The 26871-nt window shown below is 42.1% G+C and overlaps 1 protein-coding gene across 2 annotated transcripts in view; it reads left to right on the top strand.

Annotated features, from left to right (window-relative positions):
- Window positions 1-1447: 1447 nt before the first annotated feature.
- The window catches only part of PDK3 (pyruvate dehydrogenase kinase 3), a 76703-nt gene continuing 51279 nt past the window's right edge, over window positions 1448-26871 (top strand). For both annotated transcript variants that reach the window (XM_023202588.2, XM_023202589.1), the window contains exon 1: window positions 1448-1788. In XM_023202588.2, coding sequence (XP_023058356.1) covers window positions 1683-1788 — 106 coding nt within the window. In that variant the 5' untranslated portion in view covers window positions 1448-1682. The remainder of the gene's footprint in view (window positions 1789-26871) is intronic.

Here is a 26871-nt window from a genome sequence, read left to right as displayed (position 1 = left end):
GAGCTGGGGTTTCACCATGTTAGCCAGGATGGTCTCAATTTCCTGACCTCATGATCCGCCCGCCTTGGCCTCCCAAAGTGTTGGGATTACAGGGCGTGAGCCTCTGTGCTGGGCTGATGTCTTTTACTGTGTATGTTACTTTTCTTTGCATTCAGAGTAGAGATGCAACTATTTTATTAAGGAAAGAATTGGTTGCATAAACATCCACTGAGGGCACAAAAGCTAAATAGCTACCCACCAATAATCTCATACAGTGAGAAAACTAATCCAATCAGAGACCCGAGGAGTGGTTTCCAGTCACATTTGTACCTTTCCTTAAAGAACATTCTTCCTGTTCTTTTAGTTACATATGTTTATATTTACACATTGCCAAAAAAAACAAAAACAAAACAAAAAAAAAAAACAAGGTTTGGTGGAAATGGCTAAAGTAAGCTGTAGTTTATTCACTCATAATAGGAAATAACAATTTCATATACTGAACCCTGAGTTCAAGTTCACTTTTTTTGGGGGGGGGGGGGTCTGGGTATGTTGCCTAGGCAGATTTTGAACTTCTGGGCTCACGTGATCCTCCCACCTCTGCCTGCAGGGTCGTTGGGACTATAGGTGCATGCCACCATGCCAGGCTCTCAAGTTCACTTGAGATAAACAATACCCAACACTGTGTAAGCATAGACTCCTGTCCAAAAGTGGTGGTGAAGCGTGAAGGGAGCTGTCCTATGGTGGTGGTGTAGAGAAGGGGTATGAAAGTGTCAGTGACCTTACATTTGATCCTTTCCAATGGTAGTAGTGGGGTGGTGGGTATGAAGCAGAGTCAGTGACCTTGCAATTATCCTGTCCACTGGCATTGGGGAGGTAGGGGATGTTAGTGACCCTTGACCTCACAATGGATCCCGCCCAACGGTGGTGGTGGGGGGAGATGAAATGCAATTAGTGACTTAATCTTGTGAGGGAAGGAGGGGCAAGGAGCCACGAAAAAGAGAATCAGCGACCTAACAATCCAGTCCAAAGGTGTTCCAAAGGTGTTCTCTCCGGAGTGAGGCAGGGAGGTGGGGGTGGGGCTGGGCCATGAAACAGAGTCAGTCTAGTTAGGCTGTAAAATCTAAGTGTCAAGATGCAGTGAACTGCAAGTCCTCCTACCTGAAAAGGCGCCTGCGGTTGAGAAGGGTCTTGAGCAGCTCGGAGGATCGGATTCCGGCCTCCCGGCCTCTTCCCAGTCCCCGGGCACCTCGGCTACCTTTTGGCAGTGGAGAACCCAGCCAGGGGCGGAGCCGAGAGCGGCTGCACTTGCTGGGCTGGGCTGGGCTGAGTCCCACGAGCCAGGGAGCTCGGGCTCTGGCGCCGCGCCCGAACAAAATAAAAAACGTCACAGAGGCGGCGACGGCGGCCAATCAGTGGAGGGCGCGCGCGGCCGCGTGCCCCTCGCGCTCTTCGCCGCCCCTCGCGCGCCGCGTACGTGCAGCAACCGACTCCGCCCAGCGAGGCGGAGCCTAGGGAAGCCGCGGGCGGCCGGCCGCGGTCCGGGAGCTGTTGCTGCTGCTGCGGCGGCTGCACCGGCGGCACCGAGGCCGAGATCGAGGTCGGGGTGCGCGCTTAGCAAACGTGCCCTATCCGTGCGGCTTGGCTGCGCCAGCCCTTGCGGCCACCCGGGCGTCTAGGCGGGTCTGTACGCCGCCCCGGCGAGGATGCGGCTGTTCCGGTGGCTGCTGAAGCAGCCGGTGCCCAAGCAGATCGAGCGCTACTCGCGCTTCTCGCCGTCGCCGCTCTCCATCAAACAGTTCCTGGACTTCGGTGAGTACAGGGCCAAGAGTCCCCATGAGCCCGGGGCCGCCGCCATTCAGGCTACCACCCCAGATCCCCGCAGCTTCGGGGTAAAGTCCGTGGGAACCGCAGGCGAGGCTAGGTGATATCCGGGGGGCTCTCCTGGGGCTCGGATTTCGGGGCGTGGAGGGGCAGGGCCTGGCCCCCTCGCACCCAGCCTGGGACTTACCCGGAGACACAGAAACGGCGTCTCATTGCAGGACCCTCATCGCAGGCGAGACTCCCCAAACCTGCCATCGTTAGCTTCACATCTACTTGACACAAACCTCACAGCCCTTAAAACTTCAGAACGAGACGTGGGTGGCTTTTTAATGTTTTTATTTTTAGATTTTTTTTTTTTTTTTTTTTTGGTTGGGTAAGAACTGTTTAGAAATACCTTGAGGTTGAATAAATTATGCAACGGCATTTTGTCCCTTTTCTGCTCTAAGGTGTTGCTGTGTGGCTGGAGTGGCAGGACTCGAACTGTTGTCTTCATCAGGTTATGTTAAAGCAGTTAGAGGCCTGCACTGCAGACGCCTTAGATGCTTGGGAAGAGCGGACGCCTGGGTTCGTAGCATCAGAGCAGGGTCTAATACAACTCTGGCTTTAGTGCCAGTACCTTTCGTTTCTCTTCTCCATTGGTGTCCCACCCACATTTCCCCGTCCGGTGGGCTGGTGGGCGGCTTTCACGGATTGAGGTGGGACCAAAGAAGATCCGGGTTCCCAGCCTGCCTCAGGCCTAGCTGAGATGGGAATAGATTCCACCACCTTCTATTAACTGGATCATGTTTCCCCAGAAAACGAAGGAGCTGGTTGTGAAACACCTAAAAGTAAAACGCATGCATTGAGGTATCAGAATGGAACTCAGCATCCCTGAAGGAAAATAAATCCAGCAGCAAAGATGTTCTAAGCTCTCGAGGGGAAATCGTGGGGTGTCTGTTAATTTAATGCATTTTGTGTAAATGTCAAGGATGTCAGTGATAGTGTCAGTTGGGCATAAAAACTAAAGTGCCAAGTAGGTAGAACACTTGAGGAAGACCTGATATGCAAAAAGTGATGTCCATACTTTTTTTTTTTTTTTTAAAGCTAGGATAGGAAGAGAGGAATAGGTTAAAGTTGAGACCAAATTAAAATTTTAGAAACCAATTTACCAGAGAATGATGATGAAAGTCAAAGTTCAATGAGACATTGATCTTTGTGTCTTAAAACTTCACTCTCAAAAGCTGTTGGTAGTTTTACTTACCGTCTTGAGAACTGTAGAGGTTTGAGGCAGTTTCTGACTTTAGAGTTTAGAAAGTGTTGCTGTTGCTGTAAATATAGGCACGTTTTCCATCTTTTAGGTTTAGGGAAGATTCTGAAGGTATCAGCCTTTCATTAGTGTAAACTGAGACAGGATAATTCACAATAAAAGGAACAAAAGGAATCCAGAAACGCCCAGTTCTTTCCGCCCTCAAAGTTTAAGTGATAGCTCCAGTAGCCAGCCAAAATTTTGGTTAGTTGATTTCCATAGCAGCGAGTGTCTACCCGTGTTAATAGGTATTTTGGCAAGGATGTTATGTGAGTAGGAAAACCAAGTGGAGGATATTGTTATCATGAAAAACCTGTGGGGCCAGTATCTGGAAACAAATGTTCTAATTCTGGCTCTGCCACTAGCTCAGAATGTGCCCTTGACTAAGTGACCAAACCTCACTTGGGGTTCATTTTCTTCATTAATAAAATGAGTAGATTGTATCAGGAGATCTTTAAAAGCACAGCTCACCACTTTACGATTGTGATTTCAAAGGAGAAGGCATGAACTTTCTAAAAGAAAACTACCAAATCTTTTGATAGATATTTCCTATAAAAGTCTTCTGATCTATTTTGGGGAGGGGTGGAGGGATTCACTAAGGTCACGAGAGAAGCATAATAACTTAAGGGTTTCCTTCAAGTGCTAGATATAGTTGTAGTGGAATTTGCTAGAAGTGACAAGACTAGTTTGTAACACCCAGAGATGAATCAGGTGCTAATCAGTCTATCTTTAATGACAGGACAACTAAAAGAAGGGAGTTGTTGCAAAAAGTCCATCTCTACTTCTACTTTTCTCTTAGTTCTGTCTCTTCATAGCAGTTCTATTTTGGCAAGTGATGTGGGAGTTGGAGAATTCAGAATGGGTGTGGGATATTTTTAAGGTGAGGAGAGAGGAGGAGTGAAGAGCTTCATGCCCCTGTATGATTAGAGAAAACTGCAGGAGAGGGCCAACTCAGACACTGAAAGCCCCAGGTAGCGGGCAGTGGATAAGTGAATGAAGCCAACAAGTGGAGGACTGTGACAAATCCCTGGTATATGACTAGCTCCAAAGGGGCAGCTGATTGGCACCAATTCAGTATATTTCAAGAGAACTTTGGTATAAACAAAATAGACGGATGGATCAAGTTGGCTCACAGGCTACTAGTTTATGAACTTTATGCCTTTCTCCATGGGTACTTTACAAATGGGACATACATTTTGACTAGAGTAACTAGACAGGGACCAGAGAAAGGAGATACACAGGATATACACAATTTGTTACAACCTTGGTAAATAGGCTTTCTTATGTGAATGGACCGCACATCAGTAAGTGAGATTATTTCCCGTGTTCAAAAGTGGAGGCTAAAACTGGTTGTTACTTCAGACGCAGTGATTTTATTTTAAAGCAGGGGTTCCTGAGCGTCAGCACTCTTGCCATTTCAGGCCAGGTAATTTTGGTAGGAGCTGTTTTGTGCACTGTGGGAAGTTGAGCTACATCCCAGGCCTCTACCCACTAGATGCCATGAGCACCTCCCACTCCAAGTCGTGACAACCAAACATGTCTCCAGTCATTGCCAAATGTCCCCTGGGGGAGCAAAATGTCCCCTGGACTTCTGTTTGGAAGCGTTTACTTGAGTGGTTTTCAGGCCAGGGCCTCATACTCTGAATTTTTGTTGTAAATGGTCTGGGGGTGCTAGGGGTGGAGAGCAGAACATTGGTATTTTTAGGAGATCCCCTGTCATTCTAAAGCATATCCAGGGTTAAGCGTCATTAATCAGATGATCTGTCTGATCTACTGGCCCCCTTTCATCTATGTGCAGTATTTTTCTCTATGCTTTTTAAAATAATGAAAGTTTCTTGAACTCCATCTTGACTTGAAATATAGCCTGCCACACAGTTAGCAAATATAGCAAGAATAACAAGTGTTCTAAATGGATTTTTAATTTATAATGGCAATAGTACATTCCAAATGGTGGCATTTTTAAAAATGAGATTTTTATTTTGGGCCTAAGATTACAGTCATATGGTTCCAAATTCAGAAGGTGCAAAAGGACACAGAAAAGCCTACTTCCCACTTGTGCCCACTGGCCTCCCCTTTTTTGCATAAATGGCAGTTTATACCTTTGTCTGTACCTTGTTTTTTGAGCTTAATACCTTAGAAACACAACTTTGTATATCTATACCTGCAGAACTTTGTTTTTCCTTTTTATGTCTTCTAAGAATTTGGTTATATGAATGTACTAGAATTTATTAGCCAACTTTCCCTATTGATGACTACAATTAATAGGTTGTTTCTAGTCTTTGCTATGGCAACCTGCCCTCCAGTGAATTATTATATGCATTGTCATTTCATGCATGTCCGGGTGTATACATAGGACAGATTCCTAAACATGAGATTGCTACATCAGCAGGCATGTGCATTTGTAATTTTGACGAACATTGTCAGTTGCTTTCCATAAAGGTTGTCTGTTTCCCCCTCGCTAGAAGTTTCTGAGAGTACCTATCTTCCTATGCCTTCACCACATTATTGTCAAACTTTCGATTGGTAAAAAAAATGGTATATCTAGATAGAATTTTTTTCTCCTTGATTAAAGATGTCTTTATTTTAGTTTTTTATTATGGAATTAAAAAAAAAAATTTAGGCGGGTGCCTGTAATTCCAGTGCTTTGAGAGGCCAAGACAGACGATGGCTTGAGATCGGGAGTTTGAGGTCAGCCCTGGACAACATAGCGAGATCCTGTCTCTTAAAAAAAAAATTAGCCAGGAGTGGTGGTGTCACACACCTGGGGTCTTAGCTACTCAGGAGGCTGAGACAGGAGGATGGCTTGAGCCCAGATTGAAGCTGCAGTGAACTGTGTTTGTGCCACTGCACTCCAGCCTGGGGGATGCACATGTATAGGTAAATACATACATAAATTTTATTGTGTATAATTAAGGTATACAACATGATGTTATGGGATACATATAGTTAAAAGGTTACTACAGTGAAACAAATGAACATATCTATCATCTCACTTAGTTACCCTTTTTTATTTTTGTGGCAAGGTCAGCTAAAATCTACTCATTTAGCATGAATCCCATATACAGTACAATTTTATTATCTATTATATATTCTTCATGTTGTGCAATAGATCTCTAGACCTTAAACATTTACAGAAGTAGAGAGAATAGAATGATGAACTCCTGGGTTTGTTTTATTGATATCCATGTGCTGTAGATGTTGTATGTGTGGTCTGTTAGATTTTCTTATCAATGTCATGCTTGTTTCAAAAAGATAAATTTTTGTTTTCAAGAAGATAAATTTTTTTCTTTTTCTATGCTAAGACTAATTTATCTTTTGAATTATTTGTTTTTTAAAGATTTGATAGAACTTCATATGAAATTGTTTAAGCCTGTATGTTTTGGGGAATTTTGCTCTCTGACAGCTTTCTCTATTCTGTGTTATTGATCTCTGTAGATTTTCTGTCTCTTCTAGCATCCATTTTGATATATTTTTCTTGAAAATTATCCTACTTGGTCAGGCTCAGTGGCTCACGCCTGTAATCCCAGCACTTTGGGAGGCCAAGGCAGGTGGATCACATGAGGTCGGGAGTTTGAGACTAGCCTGGCCAACGTGGTGAAACCCCATCTCTACTAAAAATACAAAAATCAGCCAGGCGTAGTGGTGGACACCTGTAATCCCAGCTACTGGGGAGGCTGGGGCAGGAGAATTGCTTGAATCCAGAAGGCAGAGGTTGTAGTGAGCCAAGATCATGCCCTTGCACTCCAGCCTGGGTGACAAGAGTGAAACTGCATCTCAAAAAAAAAAAAAAAAAAAAAACAAACAAACAAAAAGAAAATAAAGAAAATTATCCTACTCATTGAGGTTTTTAAGTCAGTTTGGATAGCTGAGATAGTTGTCATTGAATAGTCTTAATTCTCCCTGTGACATTTGTCCCCCCTTCTTCTTAAGTTAGTTGATTATTTATTTGGTTGGATTTATTAGTTTTATAACTTTTGTTATCTAGTTTATTGTCTGATTTAACTTTAATAATTCCCTCTGATCTCAGGTTTATTTTGCTCTTTTAAAAATTAGGTGCTTTCTGTTCTCACTCAAAAGTGGGAGTTGAACAATGAGAACACACTGACACAGGGAGGGGAACATCACACACCAGGGCCTGTCAGGAGGTTGGGGGGGTAGAGGAGGGATAGCATTAGGAGAAATACCTAATGTAGATGACAAGTTGATGGGTGCAGCAAATCACCATGGCATGTGTATACCTATGTAACAAACCTGTACGTTCTGCACATGTACCCCAGAACTTAAAGTATAATAAAAAAAATTAAATGCTTTCTTCTTTGTTTTGTTTATTTCAGTGTTTAAGGTTAGTTATTCCTCTGAGCACTGCGTTAGCAGCTGATGTGTGTGTATTTGGTCCTTTTTCTCTTAGCTCTTCTGCATCTTCAGGTTTTTATTTTCCTATGAATGAAGAGTTGTTTGAGGGAGTTTAAAAATTTCCAGTGAGGATGCAGTCTGTATTTTAATTTTATTTATGTCTATTTTTGTTGCATTGTGATTACAGAATGTTGTCTGAATTATTCTCTAATTTATTGCTGTTTGAAGCTCATTATATGGTTGTTTTCTGTGAGTGTTCCTTGGGCAACAAAAAGAAGGTTATGCTCTCTTCTCAGGTTGCAGAGTGTGATATATCAGCTCTGTAATATTATGTAATTTAGGTTTTGTGTAGCTTTACTTTTTTTATCCACCTGATTTGTCATGGATCAAACACAAGAGAAGTTAAAGCCTCCTAATAATGATTCTCTTTCTCCATATAGCTCCTACAGTTTTTGCTTTATGACTATCAGTGTTATGTTTGATGCTTATTAACTCATGTCCTCGTTGTGAGATATGCCCATTAGCATTAGAGTGCTGCCCTTTTACTAGTTGAAGGCTTTTTGGTCTGGATTCATCCTTATTTGACATTGAGATCTAGTTCCCTATTTTCTTGTTTACATTTCCTGGGATGGCATTGCCATCCTTTTATTTTCAGTTTTTCCGAATTACTTTGCTCTAAATATGTCTCTAAATGTAGTGTAAAGTTGGGTTTTGCTTTGTGAATGAATCTTTTTCATGCGGTAAGTTTAACCTGTTTATACTTACTGATATGATAGATCTGTCATCTGTAATGATCAGCATTTGTAATGTTCTATTGCTTTCTGTTTTTAATACCTCAATTTTCCTATGTTATATATTTGCTTTGTTTTGTCATATTTATTTTAATAAATAGCTAGGCTTGAATTTTTGATTCTAGTGGTTATCTTTATAGTTATTACTTTATTTCTGTAGACCTTTGTCCCATATGGGTCACCACCTGTCAACTATGAGACTTTCGAGCACTTGAAATGTGGTCGAAAAACTGAATTGACTCAATTTAAATTTAAAACGGATACTTGATTCAGTTAATTTTTACATCTGTGTGGAATATCGTGGATATGTGAACCCACTTTATCACCTGTAAATTTTATGAAATCTCTTTATAGGTCAATTATTTCTGATAGAAATTTAGCCTCTGAATTGAGATGTGCTTTCAGTATAAAATACACACTGGATTTCAAAGACTTAATGTAAAAATAGTAAAATATCAGTACATCTTATATTGATTGCATGTTGAAATGGTAATATTTTAGATATGTTGGGTTAAATGGAATATTATCAAAAACTTTATTTCTTTTTTATGTTAATGTGGCTACTAGGACATTTTAAATTATATATGTGGCTCACATGTTTCTTTTTTTGTTTGTTTGAGATGGAGTTTCGCTCTTGTTGCCCAGGCTGGAGTGCAATGGCGCGATCTTGGCTCACCACAACCTCCGCCTCCCAGGTTCAAGCAATTCTCCTGCCTCAGCCTTCTAAGTAGCTGGGATTACAGGCATGCGCCTCCATGCCCAGCTAATTTTGTATTTTTAGTAGAGATGGGGTTTCTCCATGTTGGTCAGGCTGGTCTTGAACTCTCGACCTCAGGTGATCCACCCTCCTCAGCCTCCCAAAGTGCTAGGATTACAGGCGTGAGCCACCGCACCCGGCCTGGCTCACATATTTCTATTGGACAGTGTGGCTTCAGATAAATATATGTTAATTCCTTATTGGGAGCAGTGAAAATATCACATTTTAATGTTCAGAATAAACATTTATTGAATTTGTTTGTTATTTATTTATTTATGTATTTAATTTATTTATTTACTTACTTGAGACAGGGTCTCACTGTGTCGCCCAGGTCGGAGTGTAGTGGCGTGGTCTTGGCTCACTGCAACCTCTGCCTCTCAGGTTCAGGTGATTCTCCTGCCTCAGCCTCCCGAGTAGCTGGGATTATAGGCGTCTGCCACCACACCTGGCTAATTTTTGTATTTTTAGTAGAGATGGTATTTTTTCATGTTGCCCAGGCTGGTCTCGAACTCCTGACCTCAGGTGATCCACCCGCCTCTGCCTCCCAAAGTGCTGGAATTACAGGCATGAGTCACTGTCCCTGGCCTGAATTTATTTCCTTAAATATAACTTTCACATGTCTTGTTCCATATTTTTTTTCTGTAAACCTCTGGAATTTTGGATCAATTTATTGTTTTTGACTGGCAGTTAATATTATGGTGGCTCCTTGTTATATTTGCCCAAATTTGAGTTCTCTTTCCCTTAAGCAGTTGTGATAAATTAAAAATTCTCTTAATTATATAAGAAAAGGAGACGTTGGACTATTATGGCATAAAGATAGAACCTTCTGAATGTTGAATGAGTTGGTAGGAAATGATTCACATTTTCTTTTGGACTTGCTTTTCATCTTCCAGTCTCGCCCTGTCGGCTTCTGGTTCCCGTATTAACCACTTTTGTCCCCTCCCTGCAGACTGACCTCCCATTTGTTTGATTTTCCAGTTACTTTTGCACAGCCACACTTCTATTAAAGAGATTTTGCTCCTGCCTCCTTTTGTTAGATTTTATCCTCATTGTCTCTTTCCAAAGGACAGGCGCTTACCTCTTCTTTGTAACCTCTCACAGCTTCCTCAGCTCAGCTTGCTCTGCAGAGTGGGTGCTACATGAATGGCAACTACTGATAGCATGCCTGACTCCATATTGAGGTTATTAAACATTATGTCACTTTCATTTAGTCAGTTATATAAGGTTATTTATTTATCTTATTTATTTATTTTGAGACGGAGTCTCACTCTGTCGCCCAGGCTGGAGTGCAGTGGTGCCATCTCGGCTCACTGCAACCTCCGCCTCCTGGGTTCAAGCAGTTCTCGTGCCTCAGCCTCCTGAGTACCTGGGACTACAGGCATGCGCCACCACACCCGGCTAATTTTTGTATTTTTAGTAGAGACGGGGTTTCACTGTCTTGGCCAGGCTGGTCTCAAACTCCTGACTTCAGGTGATCCACCTGCCTCTGCCTTCCAAAGTGTTGGGATCACAGACGTGAGCCACTGTGCCCAGCCAAGTTTAAACTTCCATAGTGTCCCCACATGTAAATATAGCATCTCTCAAATAAAACCATCAGAAAGCAGATTGTCTGACAGCCCTGCCATCTTTTTACAAGGAAGGGAGGGCTTTTTGGGCCTTTAAGATCTGATAAGGCTGCATTTTAACATGACGTGGTTTATCTGGCTCTGGGGCAGCTCTCAGGCACCAAAGTCATAGCTCTGGCCTCACTGTCTTTGTAGCACTTATGTTTTGTGTGCTTTTGAAAGTGGAGACAGCTGCAGTTACTGACCTATTGATAGTTGGGTGGTTTCCTCCCATTAAGCTTTTGGAAAATTGATCAGACTGTTGGCAAGATTTGGGAAACCTTGGTTTTGTTACTGGATGGAATCTGAAAATATCACTGCTTTTTCTTTTCCTTTATATATATAGGCATTCCATTATTTTACTTCCATGGTGATCTGATTTTAGAGTTGGGCAAATCCTTTTATTTTAGGATTAGAGTTGGGCAAATCCTTTTATTTTAGGAATACCCTGGTCTAAGAATATCAACCTATAGCCTGAGGGCTGGCTACCTGTTTTTTTTTTTTTTCTAATTAATAGACTGTTTTTTAAAAAGAATACAGTTTGTCCTCCGTATCTGTGGGTTCCATATCCATGGATTCAATCAACCTCAGATAGAAAATATTCAGAAAAAATATTCCACAAAGTTCCAAAAAGCAAAATTTGAATTTGCCTCTTACTAAATACTATGTTGAATCCATGTAAATGAAATGATGTGTAGGCCTTGTAACTAGTCTAGAGATAATTTAAAGTATATGGAAGGATGTGCATAGGTCATATGCAAATACTCTAGGCCATTTTATGTAAGGGACTTGAGTATCCATGGATTTTGATATCCAAGAGTATCCTGGAACCAATCCTCCACAAATACTGAAAGGCAGTTTTAGGTTTACAGCAAAATTGAGCAGAAGTACAGAGTGCCCACAGAACCCCTCCCCACCCCCAAACACAGTCTCTGCCACCATCAGTATCCTGCACCAGTGTGGGACATTTGTTATAATTGATGAACCAACATTGACCCATCATTATCACCTAAAGTCCATAGTTTACATTAGGGCTCATTCTTTGTGTTGCACACTGTGGGTTTTGACAACTCCTGATTTTGTAAATAAAGTTTTACTGGAACACAGCCATGCTCATTCATCACATATTGTTAGTGACTTTTGTCCATCCACAACAGCAGAATTGAGTATTGACAGAGACTATATGGCCCACAAAGCCAAAAATGTTTACTATCTGGTCCTGTACAGAAAGTTTGTTGATCCCTGTCCTAAGACAAATCAGTTCCCTCTTTAAAGAACTGAGCAGTGATTGGTCTTAATTTCCATTTAAGTGGTAAAGCTCTGTTTCTCCTGTATGCTATTAACAATAAACTTTGGCTATCTGGAGTGTGACTTTTGGGGTAGTGAAGACTTTTCCAGGTAATCGGGTGGTTTACCTATAGGAGATCTGTCTCAGAGTGGAATTACCGTATGAAAGCCTTTGACATTTTATAGCTTTAATTTATCCAGGGCTATCAGCAAAGTTTAACTGTATCAGTTTCTCCATAACCCTGCCAAAATGAGGTTTTATGATTTTAATTGCATCATAGGTAACACAGGAATTAAAAGTGCTTTTTCCTTTGTTTGGGTTTCTTTTTTGTCTGCTTTTTGTTCTGTGTAAAGTGCTATTGGCCATTTTGTAACCAGAATCTGGAGATTTTATCATTTGCATAAATTCCTGTGTATATTTGGCATAGTAAGCTATTGTGCTGTGTAAGTATCGTTTCCTTTGGCAAAGTAATTATCAAAGTATAAAATTGAAGACATTTGGAAAGAATTGCTATATTACCTGTAATATAGGTAATTCATCTGTTTTTTGTGATAGCCCTTCCCGCCTTTGCCCATATATTTACATATGTTAATACTGTATGTTGGTTTCCTTTTTATCTAATGCACAGTCTGTGTTTTCATATGGTCAGTATCACCTATATCATTTACAGTGCTTTTATCATGGTCAGATTTGTCACCTATAGCAGAGTTTGTAAGTAGTTATTAAATCTCTCTGGAATCCATTGCCATTTTCTGATGAGCCTTTGTAGCTAACTCGTTTTTACCCTGTTCTACTGTTAAGTTGCCCAACAATTATTAAGACCTCAAGTTTTTCTCTTGAAACTTGGCTGTTTCTCTTTGATCATATGCTAAGTTCTCAGAGTAGTTTGTATTTGTGGGTTCTAGTCAACACGGCAACTTTTCTGATTTTAACTAAATATCACATTTTAACTTTGTAATTTATGTTGAAATTTGGTGAGGGCAGTTCCTTATTTATTACTTTACACTTTAAATAATTTTTGCTTTTCTTGTGTACTAATTCTTCTTGATAAATTAGTCATTGTGCACCTTGAATAGCATATCATCAAAAGTGTGCTAAGGGAACTGTGGGTGGGTTACGTGGTGTTCTAGGGTTTCCATCTTTGTCATGTACTTGGCATTGAAACTGGCATTGAGGCCGGACTTGGGTGGCTCACGCCTGTAATCCCAGCACTTTGGGAGGCCAAGGTGGGCGAATCACTTGAGGTCAGGAGTTCGAGACCAGCCTGGCCAACGTGGTGAAACCCCCATCTCTACTAAAAAAATACAATACAAAACAAAGAATCAGCTGGGAGTGATGGCTCACATCTGTAATCACAGCCACTCGGGAGGCTGAGTCAGGAGAATTGTTTGAACCTGGGAGGTGGAGGGTGCAGTGAGCCGAGATCTTGCCACTGTACTCCAGCCTGGATGACGGAACGAGACTCTGTCTCAAACAAACACACAAACAAACAAAGGAAAAACTAGCATTGAAGTATCTTCAGTTAGCCTATTTCGCTTTTATGGCAGGGAGGCTAGTTTACCACTATACATGCCTTCATGGGAGAGCTGGGTTTGATTGTGACCCATGGTGGATGTCCTTCATATCCCTCAAGGAGAACCCCGTTCTTGGTCATTGTCTCATCTTAACTCTGAGATTATACCTTTTGTCATAATGAATGGCACAAAAATTATAGCAAACTATTACATTTGCACAGGTCAGCATTTATATTCCTGCTAATTGAATACTTAGGGTTCTAACTCAGTGGTATGTTATTTCCCTAAGGGTCACCTAAACAGTTGTGATTTTATTTTCTTTTTTTTTTTTTTTTTTTTTTTTGAGACGGAGTCTCGCTCTGTCACCCAGGCTGGAGTGCAGTGGCCAGATCTCAGCTCACTGCAAGCTCCGCCTCCCGGGTTCACGCCATTCTCCTGCCTCAGCCTCCCGAGTAGCTGGGACTGCAGGCGCCCGCCACCTCGCCCGGCTAGTTTTTTGTATTTTTTTTTAGTAGAGACGGGGTTTCAGCGTGTTAGCCAGGATGGTCTCGATCTCCTGACCTCATGATCCACCCGTCTCGGCCTCCCAAAGTGCTGGGATTACAGGCTTGAGCCACCGCGCCCGGCCGTGATTTTATTTTCATTCTTGGACTTAATCTATGATTCTACTTAACCATTTGAGTTGTACCAGTGTTGCTTTCTCTCTTACCAGGGCATGGAGGTCAGTATATAATAGTCTCACTGTTGGGAAGAAATGATCATCTCTCTAACATTTTCCCACACCATGAAGTTAAATATTTCGCCGTGTGTTGCCGGCCAGAAAACAGTAGGGCCTTTTGAAATTTGTAACTTACATATATTTTCCCACAATTGTTACATTTTCGTAGACCAGAGAACACTCAGGCTTCTATCTGAACCTTTTCTTGGGTCTTTTCTAGTAGGGTATAATGTTTCCTTAAGCTTGCTAGCAGATATTTCTTAATACCTGCCTGTGGATTTTGTATAACTTTGGTTAATTTCTCCTCCTGATTCTGCAGTTAAATAGAAAGCAAAGTGGTTATTGCTATATTACTATTCCTGCATTGGTCATGTAATGTGCTCGTGTGAGCACTTTATTTGTAATAGACTCTTCTGGGAGGAAGCTGCTTGTCTCAGGGAGTCTCCTGTTCTCTAGAAATTGCCCTTCATGGCCAGGGTACTGCTTCTTTTGTTAGAGCTCCTTACATATTCTCTACCCTGTTATCTCTGGCCTACATACTCCTATTCCTGTTTCTTTGACCTGAGCTTGACTTCAGGGAAGCTATTGGAGAAGGAAATTAAAATGGACTCTTGGCCAGGTGCAGTGACTCACGCCTATAATAATCCCAACGCTTTGGGAGGCCGAGGCAGGCAGATCATATGAGATCAGGAGTTTGTGACCAGCCCGGCAAACATAGTGAAACCCCATCTCTGATAAAATACAAAAAAAATTAGCCAGGCATGGTGGCACTTGCCTATAATTCTAGCTACTTAGGAGGCTGAGGCAGGAGAATTGCTTGAACCCGGGAGGCAGAGGTTGCAGTGAACCAAGATCGCGCCACTGCAGTCCAGCCTGGGCGATGGAGTGAGGCTCCGTCTCCAAAAAAAAAAAAAAAAAAAAAAAAAGACTTTATATGGCACCTGAACAAGATTCAGTAGATTCAGCTAGCACTTACTGAGTACTTACCAACTAAAATAGGATATCATCTCATTCTCCCAACAGCCATGCCCATTTTACCAATTAGGAAACTAAAGTTCTGAGCAGGTAAGAAAATGACTCACACATATAATAGATAGTAGAGCCACATGTCTGCCTGCCTGATCGTCTTACCACCTCTTTATAGCAGAGAAAGTAGGTGAGGAGGGAATGGGCGCGGTGTGTGAGCAAAACAAACTGGAGGAAAGGACCATCAAGTTCATTGTCACCGCCTCCCAAGCATTACCACATCCTGAAGCACAGCCGTTTCTTTCTTGAGTTTGTTTAGTTTTTATCTTCCCCATTTCAGATCATCTAAAAGTGAAAGGGAAAAAAGAGAGCTGACACTGAAAAGTCTCTTACAGAGTACAAAGATGTTTGTGGTCAGTTTCCTAAGAGGCTGAAATAAAACTCAAAGGTGAAAATAAAGACAACAGTACATGGGTAAATAAAAAATTGGGGATGCTTAATAGCCATTGTCTGGGCTTGAGGAGTTCTTTGATTTGTTTACCCTCACTGAATTTTCTATGATTAGATGCTAGTCCATGGTTCTTAGGCCTGGCTGCTCATGAGAATCATCTGGGGAGCGCCTAAAATGAGTGACACCTGCTCCCTACATAAACCAATTAAATCAATCGCTGCAGATAGGAGTCTAGGTGCTGGTGCTTTTGGGTTACCCAGGCGATTGTGTAATAATATTCTTACAGAGTTAAAACCACAGTGTTAGATCTGGTGAAATTTTTGCCCAAGAGCTATGAACCACTTTAGGGGATAGAGTCTGTAAGTGAGATGCCAAAGGTTAACACTGAAGTCATTCTGGAGTCCATCAGCATTAGTTGAAAGTTCTGGATTTGGAATGAAATGGAAACTAAGAAGCATTGGGAAATTGCCAAGGCATAGTCATTGCCTTTGAGGAGCTCATAGATAAATGAGAAGCTGGGACAAATACATAAATTTATATATGCTAGCCAGAAGGATGAATCATATGATTTTGTGGTATCTTTTCTGCTGTCCCTACCTCTCCCTTAAACGTTTTTGAAATAAGGGTGGTTTCTGGGAACAGGTAAGGTGTTAACCCAATTGTTCTTTTTCCGAAATGTTGCTGGAGGCTTTCTGGATGGAGATCACAAAGAGAAGAACAAAATGTAAATGTGCATACCCTTTTTCTTTTTCTTTTTCTTTTTTTTTTTTTTGACGCAGTCTCCCTGTGTTGACCAGGCTGGAGTGCAGTGGCATGATCTTGGCTCACTGTAAGCTCTGCCTCCCGGGTTCACGCCATTCTCCTGTCTCAGCCTCCCCAGTAGCTGGGACTACAGGTGCCTGCCACCTCACCTGGCTAATTTTTTGTATTTTTAGTAGAGACGGGGTTTCACCATGGTCTTGATCTCCTGACCTCGTGATCTGCCCACCTCAGCCTCCCAAAGTGCTGAGATTACAGGCGTGAGCCACCGTGCCCAGCGCCTTTTTCTTGACTTCCACCTTTTTTCCTTGGCTGTTTACTCCTAGCACTGCTCTCCAGAGTTGTCTTAGAATTTACGTTAGTAGGCAAGGTTAGTGTATGATAAATAACTGTATAGAGAGACAAACAAAAATCTTATCCTCTTAGACTAATTCATTGGGAACTTGAGCTTAGAGATTGATGTGGTTTGGCTCTGTGTCCCTACCCAAATCTCATGTTGAATTATGATCTTCAGTGTTGGTGGTGGGGCCTGGTAGGAGGTGATTGGATCTTGGGGGCAGATTTACCCCCTTGCTGTTCTCACGATAGCAAGTGAGTTCTCATGAGATCTGGTTGTTTAAAAGTGTGTAGTACTTCACCCTTCGCTCTCTGTCTCCTGCCACTGTGTGAAGACGTGCTTGCTTCCCCTTCGCCTCTGCCATGATTGTAAGTTTCCTCAGGCCTCCCCAGCCATGTGGAACTGTGAGTCAATTAAACCTCTTTCCTTCATAAATTACCCAGTCTCAGGTAGTTCTTTCTAGCCACATGAGAACAAACTAATATGGAGATTATCTGTAATTTTCCCAATTTTACACATGAGAAAGTAGAAGCCCCAAGTAAGGAAGAGACTGTCCCAATCATCAGCTAGTTGTTGGTATAACATCTTGGCCACCTCTTCCAAAGGGAACCAGAAATTATTCTTTTTATGAGGCCAAGGGAACTTACATTTGTGTGCCACTTTCTGCTAAACACAATAGTAGTTAGCTGTAATTCTCACCGCGTCCACACAAAGTAAGTGTTTCCATTTTTTGGATGAAGAGTGTAAAGCTTAGATAGTTTAAGTCTCTTACCTAAGCAAAGTTAGGGGCAAAGCCATGGTTAAAATTCAGGTAGAGTGAGGTAGGTTGGTTTGTTTTTTGGAGACAGAGTGTTCCTCTGTCGCCCAGGCTGGAGTACGTGGTGTGATCTTGGCTCACTGCAACCTCCTCCTCCAGGTTCGAGTGATTCTCCTGCCTTAGCCTCCCAAGTATCTGGGATAACAGGCACCTGTCACCACGCCTGGCTAATTTTTTGTATTTTTAGTAGAGATGGGGTTTCACCATGTTGTCCAGGCTGGTCTCGAACTCCTGACCTCAAGTAATCTGCCCACCTTGGCCTGTCAAAGTGCTGGGATTACAGGCAAGATTGAGCTTTTAAACCTATGCTCTTTTCAGTTTAACATAGTATACCATTGTCCCCAATGCAATTATTTATAGCAAATACAGTCTCTATTAGCAATGCTGAGGTTTTGTCTAAATTTATTCTGTTACACAATCAGGAAATGGTATAATCTAATGCTTATCTAATTTTATTATTTCAGAACTATCAGATTGATACCTACTCCACTTACTTACAGTGAAATAATTCTACTTCTGAAAACCACTACTTGTTAGTCTGCATTATCATCTCTGGGAATATGAGAAGCAGTATATGCAGACTTGTACTCCAGTCTTAATTTCTGGTGCCTACCAGCAGTGTGAGCCTGGGCAAATCACTTAATCCCACTACACTTCAGTGTCCTTATCTACAAAATAGAAATGCTAGTGGCTAATCATAGGGTGGTTGCATTGATGACACTGAGAACGTATGGCATAGTGCATAGCACATGATAGGTGATTGGTAGATGTTGGTTATGAATTTACTGTGAGAAGTTAGTGACAGCATTTCCTGGATGAAGTCAGCTTTCTGCTAAGAATAAAAGCTGGGTAGGGAGCTCTTAATCTTGAATGCCAATTATCTTAAAGTTTGTTGGCTGAAGGTCTCAGTGTATAAAACTGATCATTTTCCAAGAAACATAGCACTTTCAGCTCTTTTGTGCTTTGAGTATAACTTGCTTTGGATTCCCTTTGATCACTGTGATGGCTAACTAAACGATTTGCCTCAGTTAACCTCAAATATGAGTACAATGTGACCATTAGCTATTCCTGCTTCCATGATAACAAGGCATCCTGTAACTCACCAATTTACCGTTAGGACTAGATTCTAAACTCCCTTCTGGAATTAGGTTGATATGGATGCATGGCGGCTTTAGCTGCATAGTGCTTGTTACTCACATGCTCTAGCTGGTCACAGCTTTATTTGTGACATCTGTTCTGAACACATCATGTCTCTTCTTTTCCACTCTCTGGCCTGACACACCGTATTGACTGTTACTGCCACTGTATTATTGTCTTCCTACCTCCCTTTTGGCTCTTCTTATGATCTTAAGGATTGAATACCCTTAACCAAATATATAGAATGAATTGACCTGTAAGAGGGATTTACCATTACCTGCAAATGTTATCTTGAACCCCTGAATTTTATTTGCTATGTTAACTTTGTAACTGAACTTATTGAGTGTTTTAATTTTCAGTTGTGATCAGAGGTTTTTTGTGTGTGTGTGTTTGTATGTGACACAGGCTCTCACTCTGTCACGTAGGCTGGAGTGCAGTGGTGCAATCTTGGCTCCCTGCAGCTTTGACCTTCCGGGCTCAAGCGATCCTTGCATCTCAGCCTCTGAGTACACAGCACTACAGGTGCACACCACCACATCTGGCTAATTTGTGTATTTTTTGTAGAAATGGGGTTTCACCATATGCCCCAGGCTGGTCTCGAACTCCTGAGTTCAAGTGATCCTCCTGCCCTGGCCTCCCTTTGGGATTACAGGTGTGAGCCACCACGCCCAGCCAGGAAATTTTTGTTGTTGTTGAGACAAAGTCTCACTCTGTCACCCAGGCTGGAGTGCAGTGGCACGATCTTGGCTCACTGTAACCTCCACCTCCCAGGTTCAAGCAATTCTCATGCCTCAGCCTCCTAAGTAGCTGGGATTACAGGTGCCCGCCACCACACCTGGCTAATTTTTTTGTATTTTTAGTAGAGATGGGGTTTCGCCATGTTGCCCAGGCTGGTCTAGAACATCTGAGCTCAAGTGATCCTCCCACCTTGGCTTCCCACTGGGATTACAGGTGTGAGCCACCGTGCCCAGCCAGGAAATATTTATTGAATACCTACAATGTACCAGGTATTGTACTAATGGACTCTTCAATCTTTTGAGCAATCATGATACAGGACGTAGAACTCATAGAACTCAGTGACCGAGGCAGTGGCAGAGGGCATTGCCCAAGCGGAGGGCACAACTTCTGGGCCCACAGAGAAATCCATTCACAGCTTGCTTTGGCTTTGTTATACAGAGCAGCAGTTTTCTCACTAGTCTGTGTAGATATATATTTCAAAAGAGCAGACAAACAGGATTGCTAAAGAGAGAGGATCAAGGGACTACTACCTTGATTAAGAACTCTGTCCCAATCACCTTGGTACCCCCTTTTCCTGTCAGAAGAACAAAAATCATTACATGAAGGGTACCACGGGTATCAGACCCCATTAGGAAGCTCTTCTTATAGTAGCATGTTTTGTATGAGATTTTTGTATTTTTTTTTAAAGAATAGAACGATTCTAGTTATAGGAAGATTTTTATTAGTTAGTTTGCCGTATTTGCTTTATTTTTCCCTATTCTCTCTCTTTCTCTCTCCCTCTCACATACACATGCTTTATGCTTTTTTGCTGAAGCATTTGAGAATAAATTGCAGACATCATGCCTCTTTACCCCTAGATACTTAAGTATGTATGTCCTCAGCTTAAGGGCATTCTCCTAATAACCATGATACAGTTATTACCCTTGGGGAATTCATCATTGATATAAAAATAAAATGGACCATCTAAATTTCCCTTAATGGGGCCAGGCGCTGTGGCTCACGCCTGTGATTTCCCAGCACTTTGAGAGGCTCAGGCTGGTGGATCACCCGAGGTCAGGAGTTTGAGACCAGCCTGGCCAACATGGTGAAAACCTGTGTCTACTAAAAATACAAAAATTAGCCGGGCGTGGTGGCGCACATCTGTAATCCCAGCTATTCAGGAGGCTGAAGTAGGAGAATCTCTGGAACTTGGGAGGCGCAGGTTGCAGTGAGCTGGGATCATGCCACTGCACTCCAGCTTGGGCGACAGAGCAAGACACTGTCTCAAAAAAGTAAAACTAAAAAAATAAATAAATTTCTCGTAATGGCTGCTGGTTCCTGTATTGGACAACTCTCGGGTCTAGAACACTCTCAGAAGGCACCGCAGCAGAGGAGGCTGCTGAGCATAGTGCTGCAGAGCCCAGGGTGGGGGGCAGGAGACTCCCACCTCAGCAACGCAGTAGACCAGTAGCGGGGAGGAGTGGCAGGAAGGCTGGCTGGGTGCAAACAGGAGAATGAACTAAAAGTCTGCAGACAGAAGGGCCACCCTTTGTTCTGACCTTTAGAACATTAACAGCAGGCAGTTATCTCTATCAGCAAGGTAAAGGACAAAAGGGGATTCTTCTCTAAAGACATTGATGGAACTATTTTCAGGAGAATCAGGGAAGCTGGTGTGGTGTTAGTGCCCGCTGAAAAGCCCCGTGTAATCAGGAATTTGGGGCGCTCACTCCACCAAGAGCCCCACAGGGCTCCCAGTCTTTAGCCTGCTTCCCTCCCAAACCTGACTGAACAATCAAAGATCACCACATGTCTGAGGGAAGCCTACAGCAAGAAGGAGACTAACAAAGACAGAAAAATGGACATTAACCCCAGAAGAGACAAAACCTGACTGTCCATAAAAGAGTGTTTTAAAATATAATTTAGCAATAAATCATCTACAAACCCCCATTAACATCCTAGAGAAGATCACATTTTCCAAAGATGGCCATGAGGATACTTTTCTATAGTGTGACCTTGGCACCCCTCTGTCAGGAGTGGGAGTCGAAATTTCCTTCTGGAGTCTGGGCAGGCCCTGGCTACTTCGCCTAATTGATTGTGTTAGACGTAGGCCAGCCGTGTGACTTCTGAGCCTGGGTCATAAAAGGCCATGCGGCTGCTGTCTTTTCACTGAAGTGGTGGAAGGATCGAACTAGCCCGAGGATGCCGTGATGTGAGAGAGCCCAGGAAGAGGCCACCCCAAGCTGCTCAGATGTGCAATCCTAGTTGCGAAGTCATCTGGCCCAAGCATCAGACTTCGGAGTGAAGGGGCCCTCGGATGCTTCCAGACCCAAGATCTAGTCAACCTGCAGCCTTCGAGTTTTCCCAGCTGAGACCCAGATAAGCCATCCCTTCTGCGCTCTGTCTAAATTCCTGACTCACAGCATCTGTGAGTGTCATAATGTGGACATTGGCTTAAAAGAAGTCATGTAATATCTGGATGTTTGGAGGCATTGAATTTGATAGGGAATAAAGTGTGCGTGAAGTCCGCAGTCTTTGGCTCTTTGTCTCTGAAGTTCTGACTTACTCTTTTTTTGTTTTTTTTGAAATGGGGTTTCACTGTGTCACCTAGGCTGGAGTGCAGTGGCACAATCACAGCTCACTGCAGCCTCGACCTCCCAGCTCAAGCGATCCTCCTGCCTCAGTCTCCCAAGTAGCTGGAACTATAGTCATGCACCACCATGCCCAGCTAATTTTTTATTTTTTGTAGAGACTGGGTCTCCCTATGTTGCCTGGGCTGGTCTTGAACTTTTGTACTCAAGCAGTCCTCTTGCCTCAGCCTCCCAAAGTGCTGGGATTACCGGCATAACTGACTCGCTGTGATTAATAATAATAACCGAAACATGGTCCGGCCCAGAGTGGAGGCGGCCCCGAGTTTGGCGGGTTCCAAATCTAACCTATTTTGATCTCTTCTTAGATTCAGGAATACATTTTCTTGAACAAAGGAAAACTTAAGCTTTTAAGGCAGTGAGAGACTGCTCATGAGGCAAAACAAACATTTTAAAAGTAGAAACTAAGTTTTTAAAAAAGTGATTCTTTGAAGGACATTCACAATCATTTGGTAGGTCTCCATTCACATGTCAGGTTGTTTCTTCTGAAGGACTGTTCAATTAATCATTGTTTAACCCTCGTAAATCCAAAAATTAATGACTTATTCTTAAATTCAGTGTTTTCAGCAGATTGAAATCTTATAACTACAACTGGAGAAAAGAAGTTGAAGAGCTCACCTCCATACATGGACATAAACATGGGAAAAACAGACACTGCAAACTACTAGACAGGGGAGGGAAGTGGGCGCGGGTTGAAAAACCACCTGCTGGGTACTGTGCACACTACCTGGGTGCAACATCCCCATGGAACAAGCCTGTGCATGCACCCCTGTATCTAAAATAAAAGTTGAAATTTTTTTTTATTATTATTATACTTTAAGTTCTAGGGTACATGTGCATAATGTGCAGGTTTGTTACATATGTATACTTGTGCCATGTTGGTGTGCTGCACCGCAAATTTTTTTAAAAAGAGCTCACCTTAAAATAATATGTTCTCAGTTATATTTTACGAATTTTAACATGGTTAATGGGAAAAATACATTGCCAACTCAGACATTTAGTGGTGATATTAATGAAAAGCATTTATTTGAGGATGTTAATAAAAATTATCAGAATGAGCTGGATCATTCTGCTGGGTTTTTTTGGTGCCTTGCGAGTAATTTTTCCATGTATTGCCCTTTATCTCATTATTGCCACTCCCAAACCACCCCCCCGCCCCCACCAACTGCTAAAGCTGAACAATGGACAAAGAAAGCCTTCAAGTAATCCAGACAGAGGAGACTGTACATTTTAGGAGGCGTGGTCTCTGTTGATTGAAGACAGTGTAAAATATGTCCTTAGCCTCTGCTTTAATTAAAAGGTGCTTATTGTCAATCGCTTGAACTTAGGAGGCTGAGGTGGTAGTGAGGTGAGATCCCGCCATTGCACTCCAGCCTGGGCAATAAGAGTGAAACTCCATCTCAAAAAATAAATAAATAAAAAAGAAAAAGTTTCTTATTATCAGGTGACTTGATTAACTGAAGAAATAATTATTTTTTCTGCCGCCCGTAAATTACTCGAAAAGAGGATTAAAGCCAAGCCAGGGTTATCAGCCACTACGGAAGCCAGGTATAAAGAAATATGTCTGTGAGCTCCTGCTCTCAGGCGGCTAGCTAAACGCTCTTGGCTACCTCCTGGTCCAACCATCGGGAAGGCTTCCTGCATTAAATTGAAAGTCATTTGTATTTCTGTGTCTACTCATCCTAGGTCTTGGTGAATGTGAAGCTGTATGGGACCTTTCTAGACAAAGCAAATCATACCTTTTGCAAATATAGTAATTGTCTCCAGCTTCCCAATAAAAGGGCAAAGTATAAAAAACAAACAGAGGCCAGGCGCAGTGGCTCACGCCTGTAATCCTAGAACTTTGGGAAGCCGAGGCGGGTGGATCACCTGAGGTCAGGAGTTTGAGACCAACCTGGCCAACATGGTGAAACCCCGTCTCTACTAAAAATACAAAAATTAGCCGGGTGTGGTGTTGCATGCCTGTAATCCCAGCTACTCAGGAGGCTGAGGCAGGAGAATCGCTTGAACCCAGGAGGTGGAGGTTGCAGTGAGCTGAGATTGTGCCACTGCAGTCCAGCCTGGGCAACAGAGTGAGACTCTGTCTCAAAAACAAACAAACAAACAAACAAAGCAACCAGAAACAGAAGAGAATGAAAGGATCGTCAAACTTAGGAGAAAAACAGAAGAAATGCACATGACTGTATTTGAGTCTAATGACCTGTTTGCATCCACTAAGTCAGAATTTTCCAAGGCCCCTCACCTGCTCCCTTTGTCGTCTTTGAACTGATACCAAGGAAAAACTTAATTGATAAATTTGAATGAGATGAAGTATATTGAGAAATGCAGAATAAAACTAGAAAGTCAAAATTAAGTAATGTGGAGAAGCCAAGTAAGTAGGGAAAAAATGAAGTCAAATCATTGGAAAGCAGAACTGGAAAATACACAGTATACCAGAAGACTCATCAAAACAGAACCTTCTGACGAGGACATTCATTTAAAACCAAAATGTTTTTCTTGGTAAGTTTATTATTTAAAAAAAAAAAAAGGTTGTTAGAACCTTTTGATTTAAACTGAGTATCTGGCATTAATACATAGGAAAGATACTTTCAACGTATATGAAGAAAGCACAGAAAGATTATAAAAATGAGGCATTTCATACTTATTTTTAGGCTAACTAATTAACAAAAAAAGACTTATCCTCCTATTTAAGCTGATATATAATTAAGGCATCTGAGTACAAATAATTTGTCCCTAAACTTCATGTAGAATGTAAGAGACAAAACCTGAGATTTTTCAACTACTCTTTTTAAAAAACACACCACTATTCACAATAGCAAAGACTTGGAATCAACCCAAATGTCCATCAGTGACAGACTGGATTAAGAAAATGTGGCACATATACACCATGGAATACTATGCAGCCATAAAAAAGGATGAGTTTACGTCCTTTGTAGGGACATGGATGCAGCTGGAAACCATCATTCTTAGCAAACTATCACAAGAAGAGAAAACCAAACACCGCATGTTCTCACTCATAGGTGGGAACTGATCAATGAGCTCACTTGGACTCGGGAAGGGGAACATCACACAATGGGGCCTATCATGGGGAGGGGGGAGGGGGGAGGGATTGCATTGGGGAGTTATACCTGATATAAATGATGAATTGATGGGTGCTGACGAGTTGATGGGTGCAGCACACCAACATGGCACATGTATATATATGTAACAAACCTGCACGTTATGCACATGTACCCTAGAACTTAAAAGTATAATAAAAAAATAAAAATAGAAAAATAAAAATAAAAATAAAAAACACAAACTTCTGGACCAGGTGCGGTGGCTTACGCCTGTAATCCCAGCACTTTGGGAGGCTGAGGTGAGCAGGTCACTTGAGGTCAGGAGTTGGAGACCAGCCTGTGCAACTTGGTGAAACCTCATCTCTACTAAAAATACAAAAATTAGCTGGGCGTGGTGATGGGCACCTGTGATCCCAGCTACTCGGGAGGCTGAGGCAGGAGAGAATCGTTTGAACCTGGGAGGCTAAGGTTGCAGTGAGCCAAGATCGCACCACTGCACTTCAGCCTGGGCAACAGAGCGGCAAGACTCTGTTTCAAAAAAAAAAAAAAAAAAAAAAAAAAAAATCAACAACAAACAAAGAAAAAAACAAACTTCTGAAAGGATGATCTATTCTTTGAATAAATCATTGAGAAGCTACCATAGGCGAAGCACTATAATATGTGCTATGAGGGATACAGAGACAGATAAAAGTTTCTTTCCACATGAGTTTTATAACAGGCTGATAATCCAAGGAAGCTTGAAGAAAATGCTTCCTGAAATTGGATTCTCTTAGACCATGCCTAGTAGTTGAGTTTTAATTATTGCAGAATCATCAGATGAGCCCAGGGAATGGGTTCTCAGGGCTGACCAAGCAGTAACTGACAATTCGATTGTGTATCCCCTGGCCTCAGGCTATTCTGTTTGAGTATCATCAGCATCATTAGTGATTTCTATTTAATTAGCCTCTTTTCTAAGTTTTAAGAATATGTGACTGTTAAATATTGTGGTTTATTAAATTTTTATTTATAGAGATTGGGGTCTTGCTACATTGCCCAGGCTGGTCTCAAACTCCTGGCCTCAAGTGATCTGCCCATCTCAGCCTCCCAAGTAGCTAGGATTACATGCGTGAGCCACTGCCTCTGGTTTAAATGTTAAGCACATTTTAACCCTCACCAAATCTCTGTGAAGTAGATACTGTTCTTATTTTATAGGTGGTTACAATGAAGTTTAGAAGTGTAAAGAAACTTACCCCTGCTCCTGAAGCTTGTGAATGCTCTAGTCAAGGTTCAAACCCCAATCAAACTTCAGCACCTGACCTTTGTCATCACCAGCCCACAGGACCATAGGCTTTTCTCTGAATCCTGAACTCCAAAAAAACTGAAAATTGAATTTCTGTTTCATATATTTGCTGCCAGAACTCATTTTCTAGCAAAACCAGACCTGAACTGACTTGATTACATAGTCTTTATCCTACTTACTAGAGATGTTCATGTATTTCACTGCAGCTATGATGTGGCTCTCTAATACTCTGTATTGTACAATGTATGGTATAGGCTCCTTTTTACCTTCCTAAAATTGGAAAACCTTTAAATTCTGAAACCATCTAGATCTGCAACTTTCAGAGAAGAGATGAGAACCTGACTGTGGCCACCTCACGCCTGCCAGCCAGCTCTCACTGCTCACGACATACTTGTATCCTGTGGCTCCTAACAGGCTGCCAACTTGGAAATTTAAACATGTATACTTTCATTACCCCCAAAAACTCATAACTGTGAAAAAATTGTTAGTTGATACTGATACTCCAAGTTTCAGTTTAACACCAGAATTCTTCTACTTCTTCCCTATTCCAGGACTTCCTTTTTCCTGTTAAAGAAAAAAAAAAAAAAAACCTGG

The sequence above is a fragment of the Piliocolobus tephrosceles genome, chromosome 12, assembly GCF_002776525.5.
Source record: "Piliocolobus tephrosceles isolate RC106 chromosome 12, ASM277652v3, whole genome shotgun sequence".
Lineage (NCBI taxonomy): Eukaryota > Metazoa > Chordata > Mammalia > Primates > Cercopithecidae > Piliocolobus > Piliocolobus tephrosceles.
Note: the sequence above shows the minus strand (reverse complement) of the source record. Positions and strands in the feature narration are given on the sequence as shown.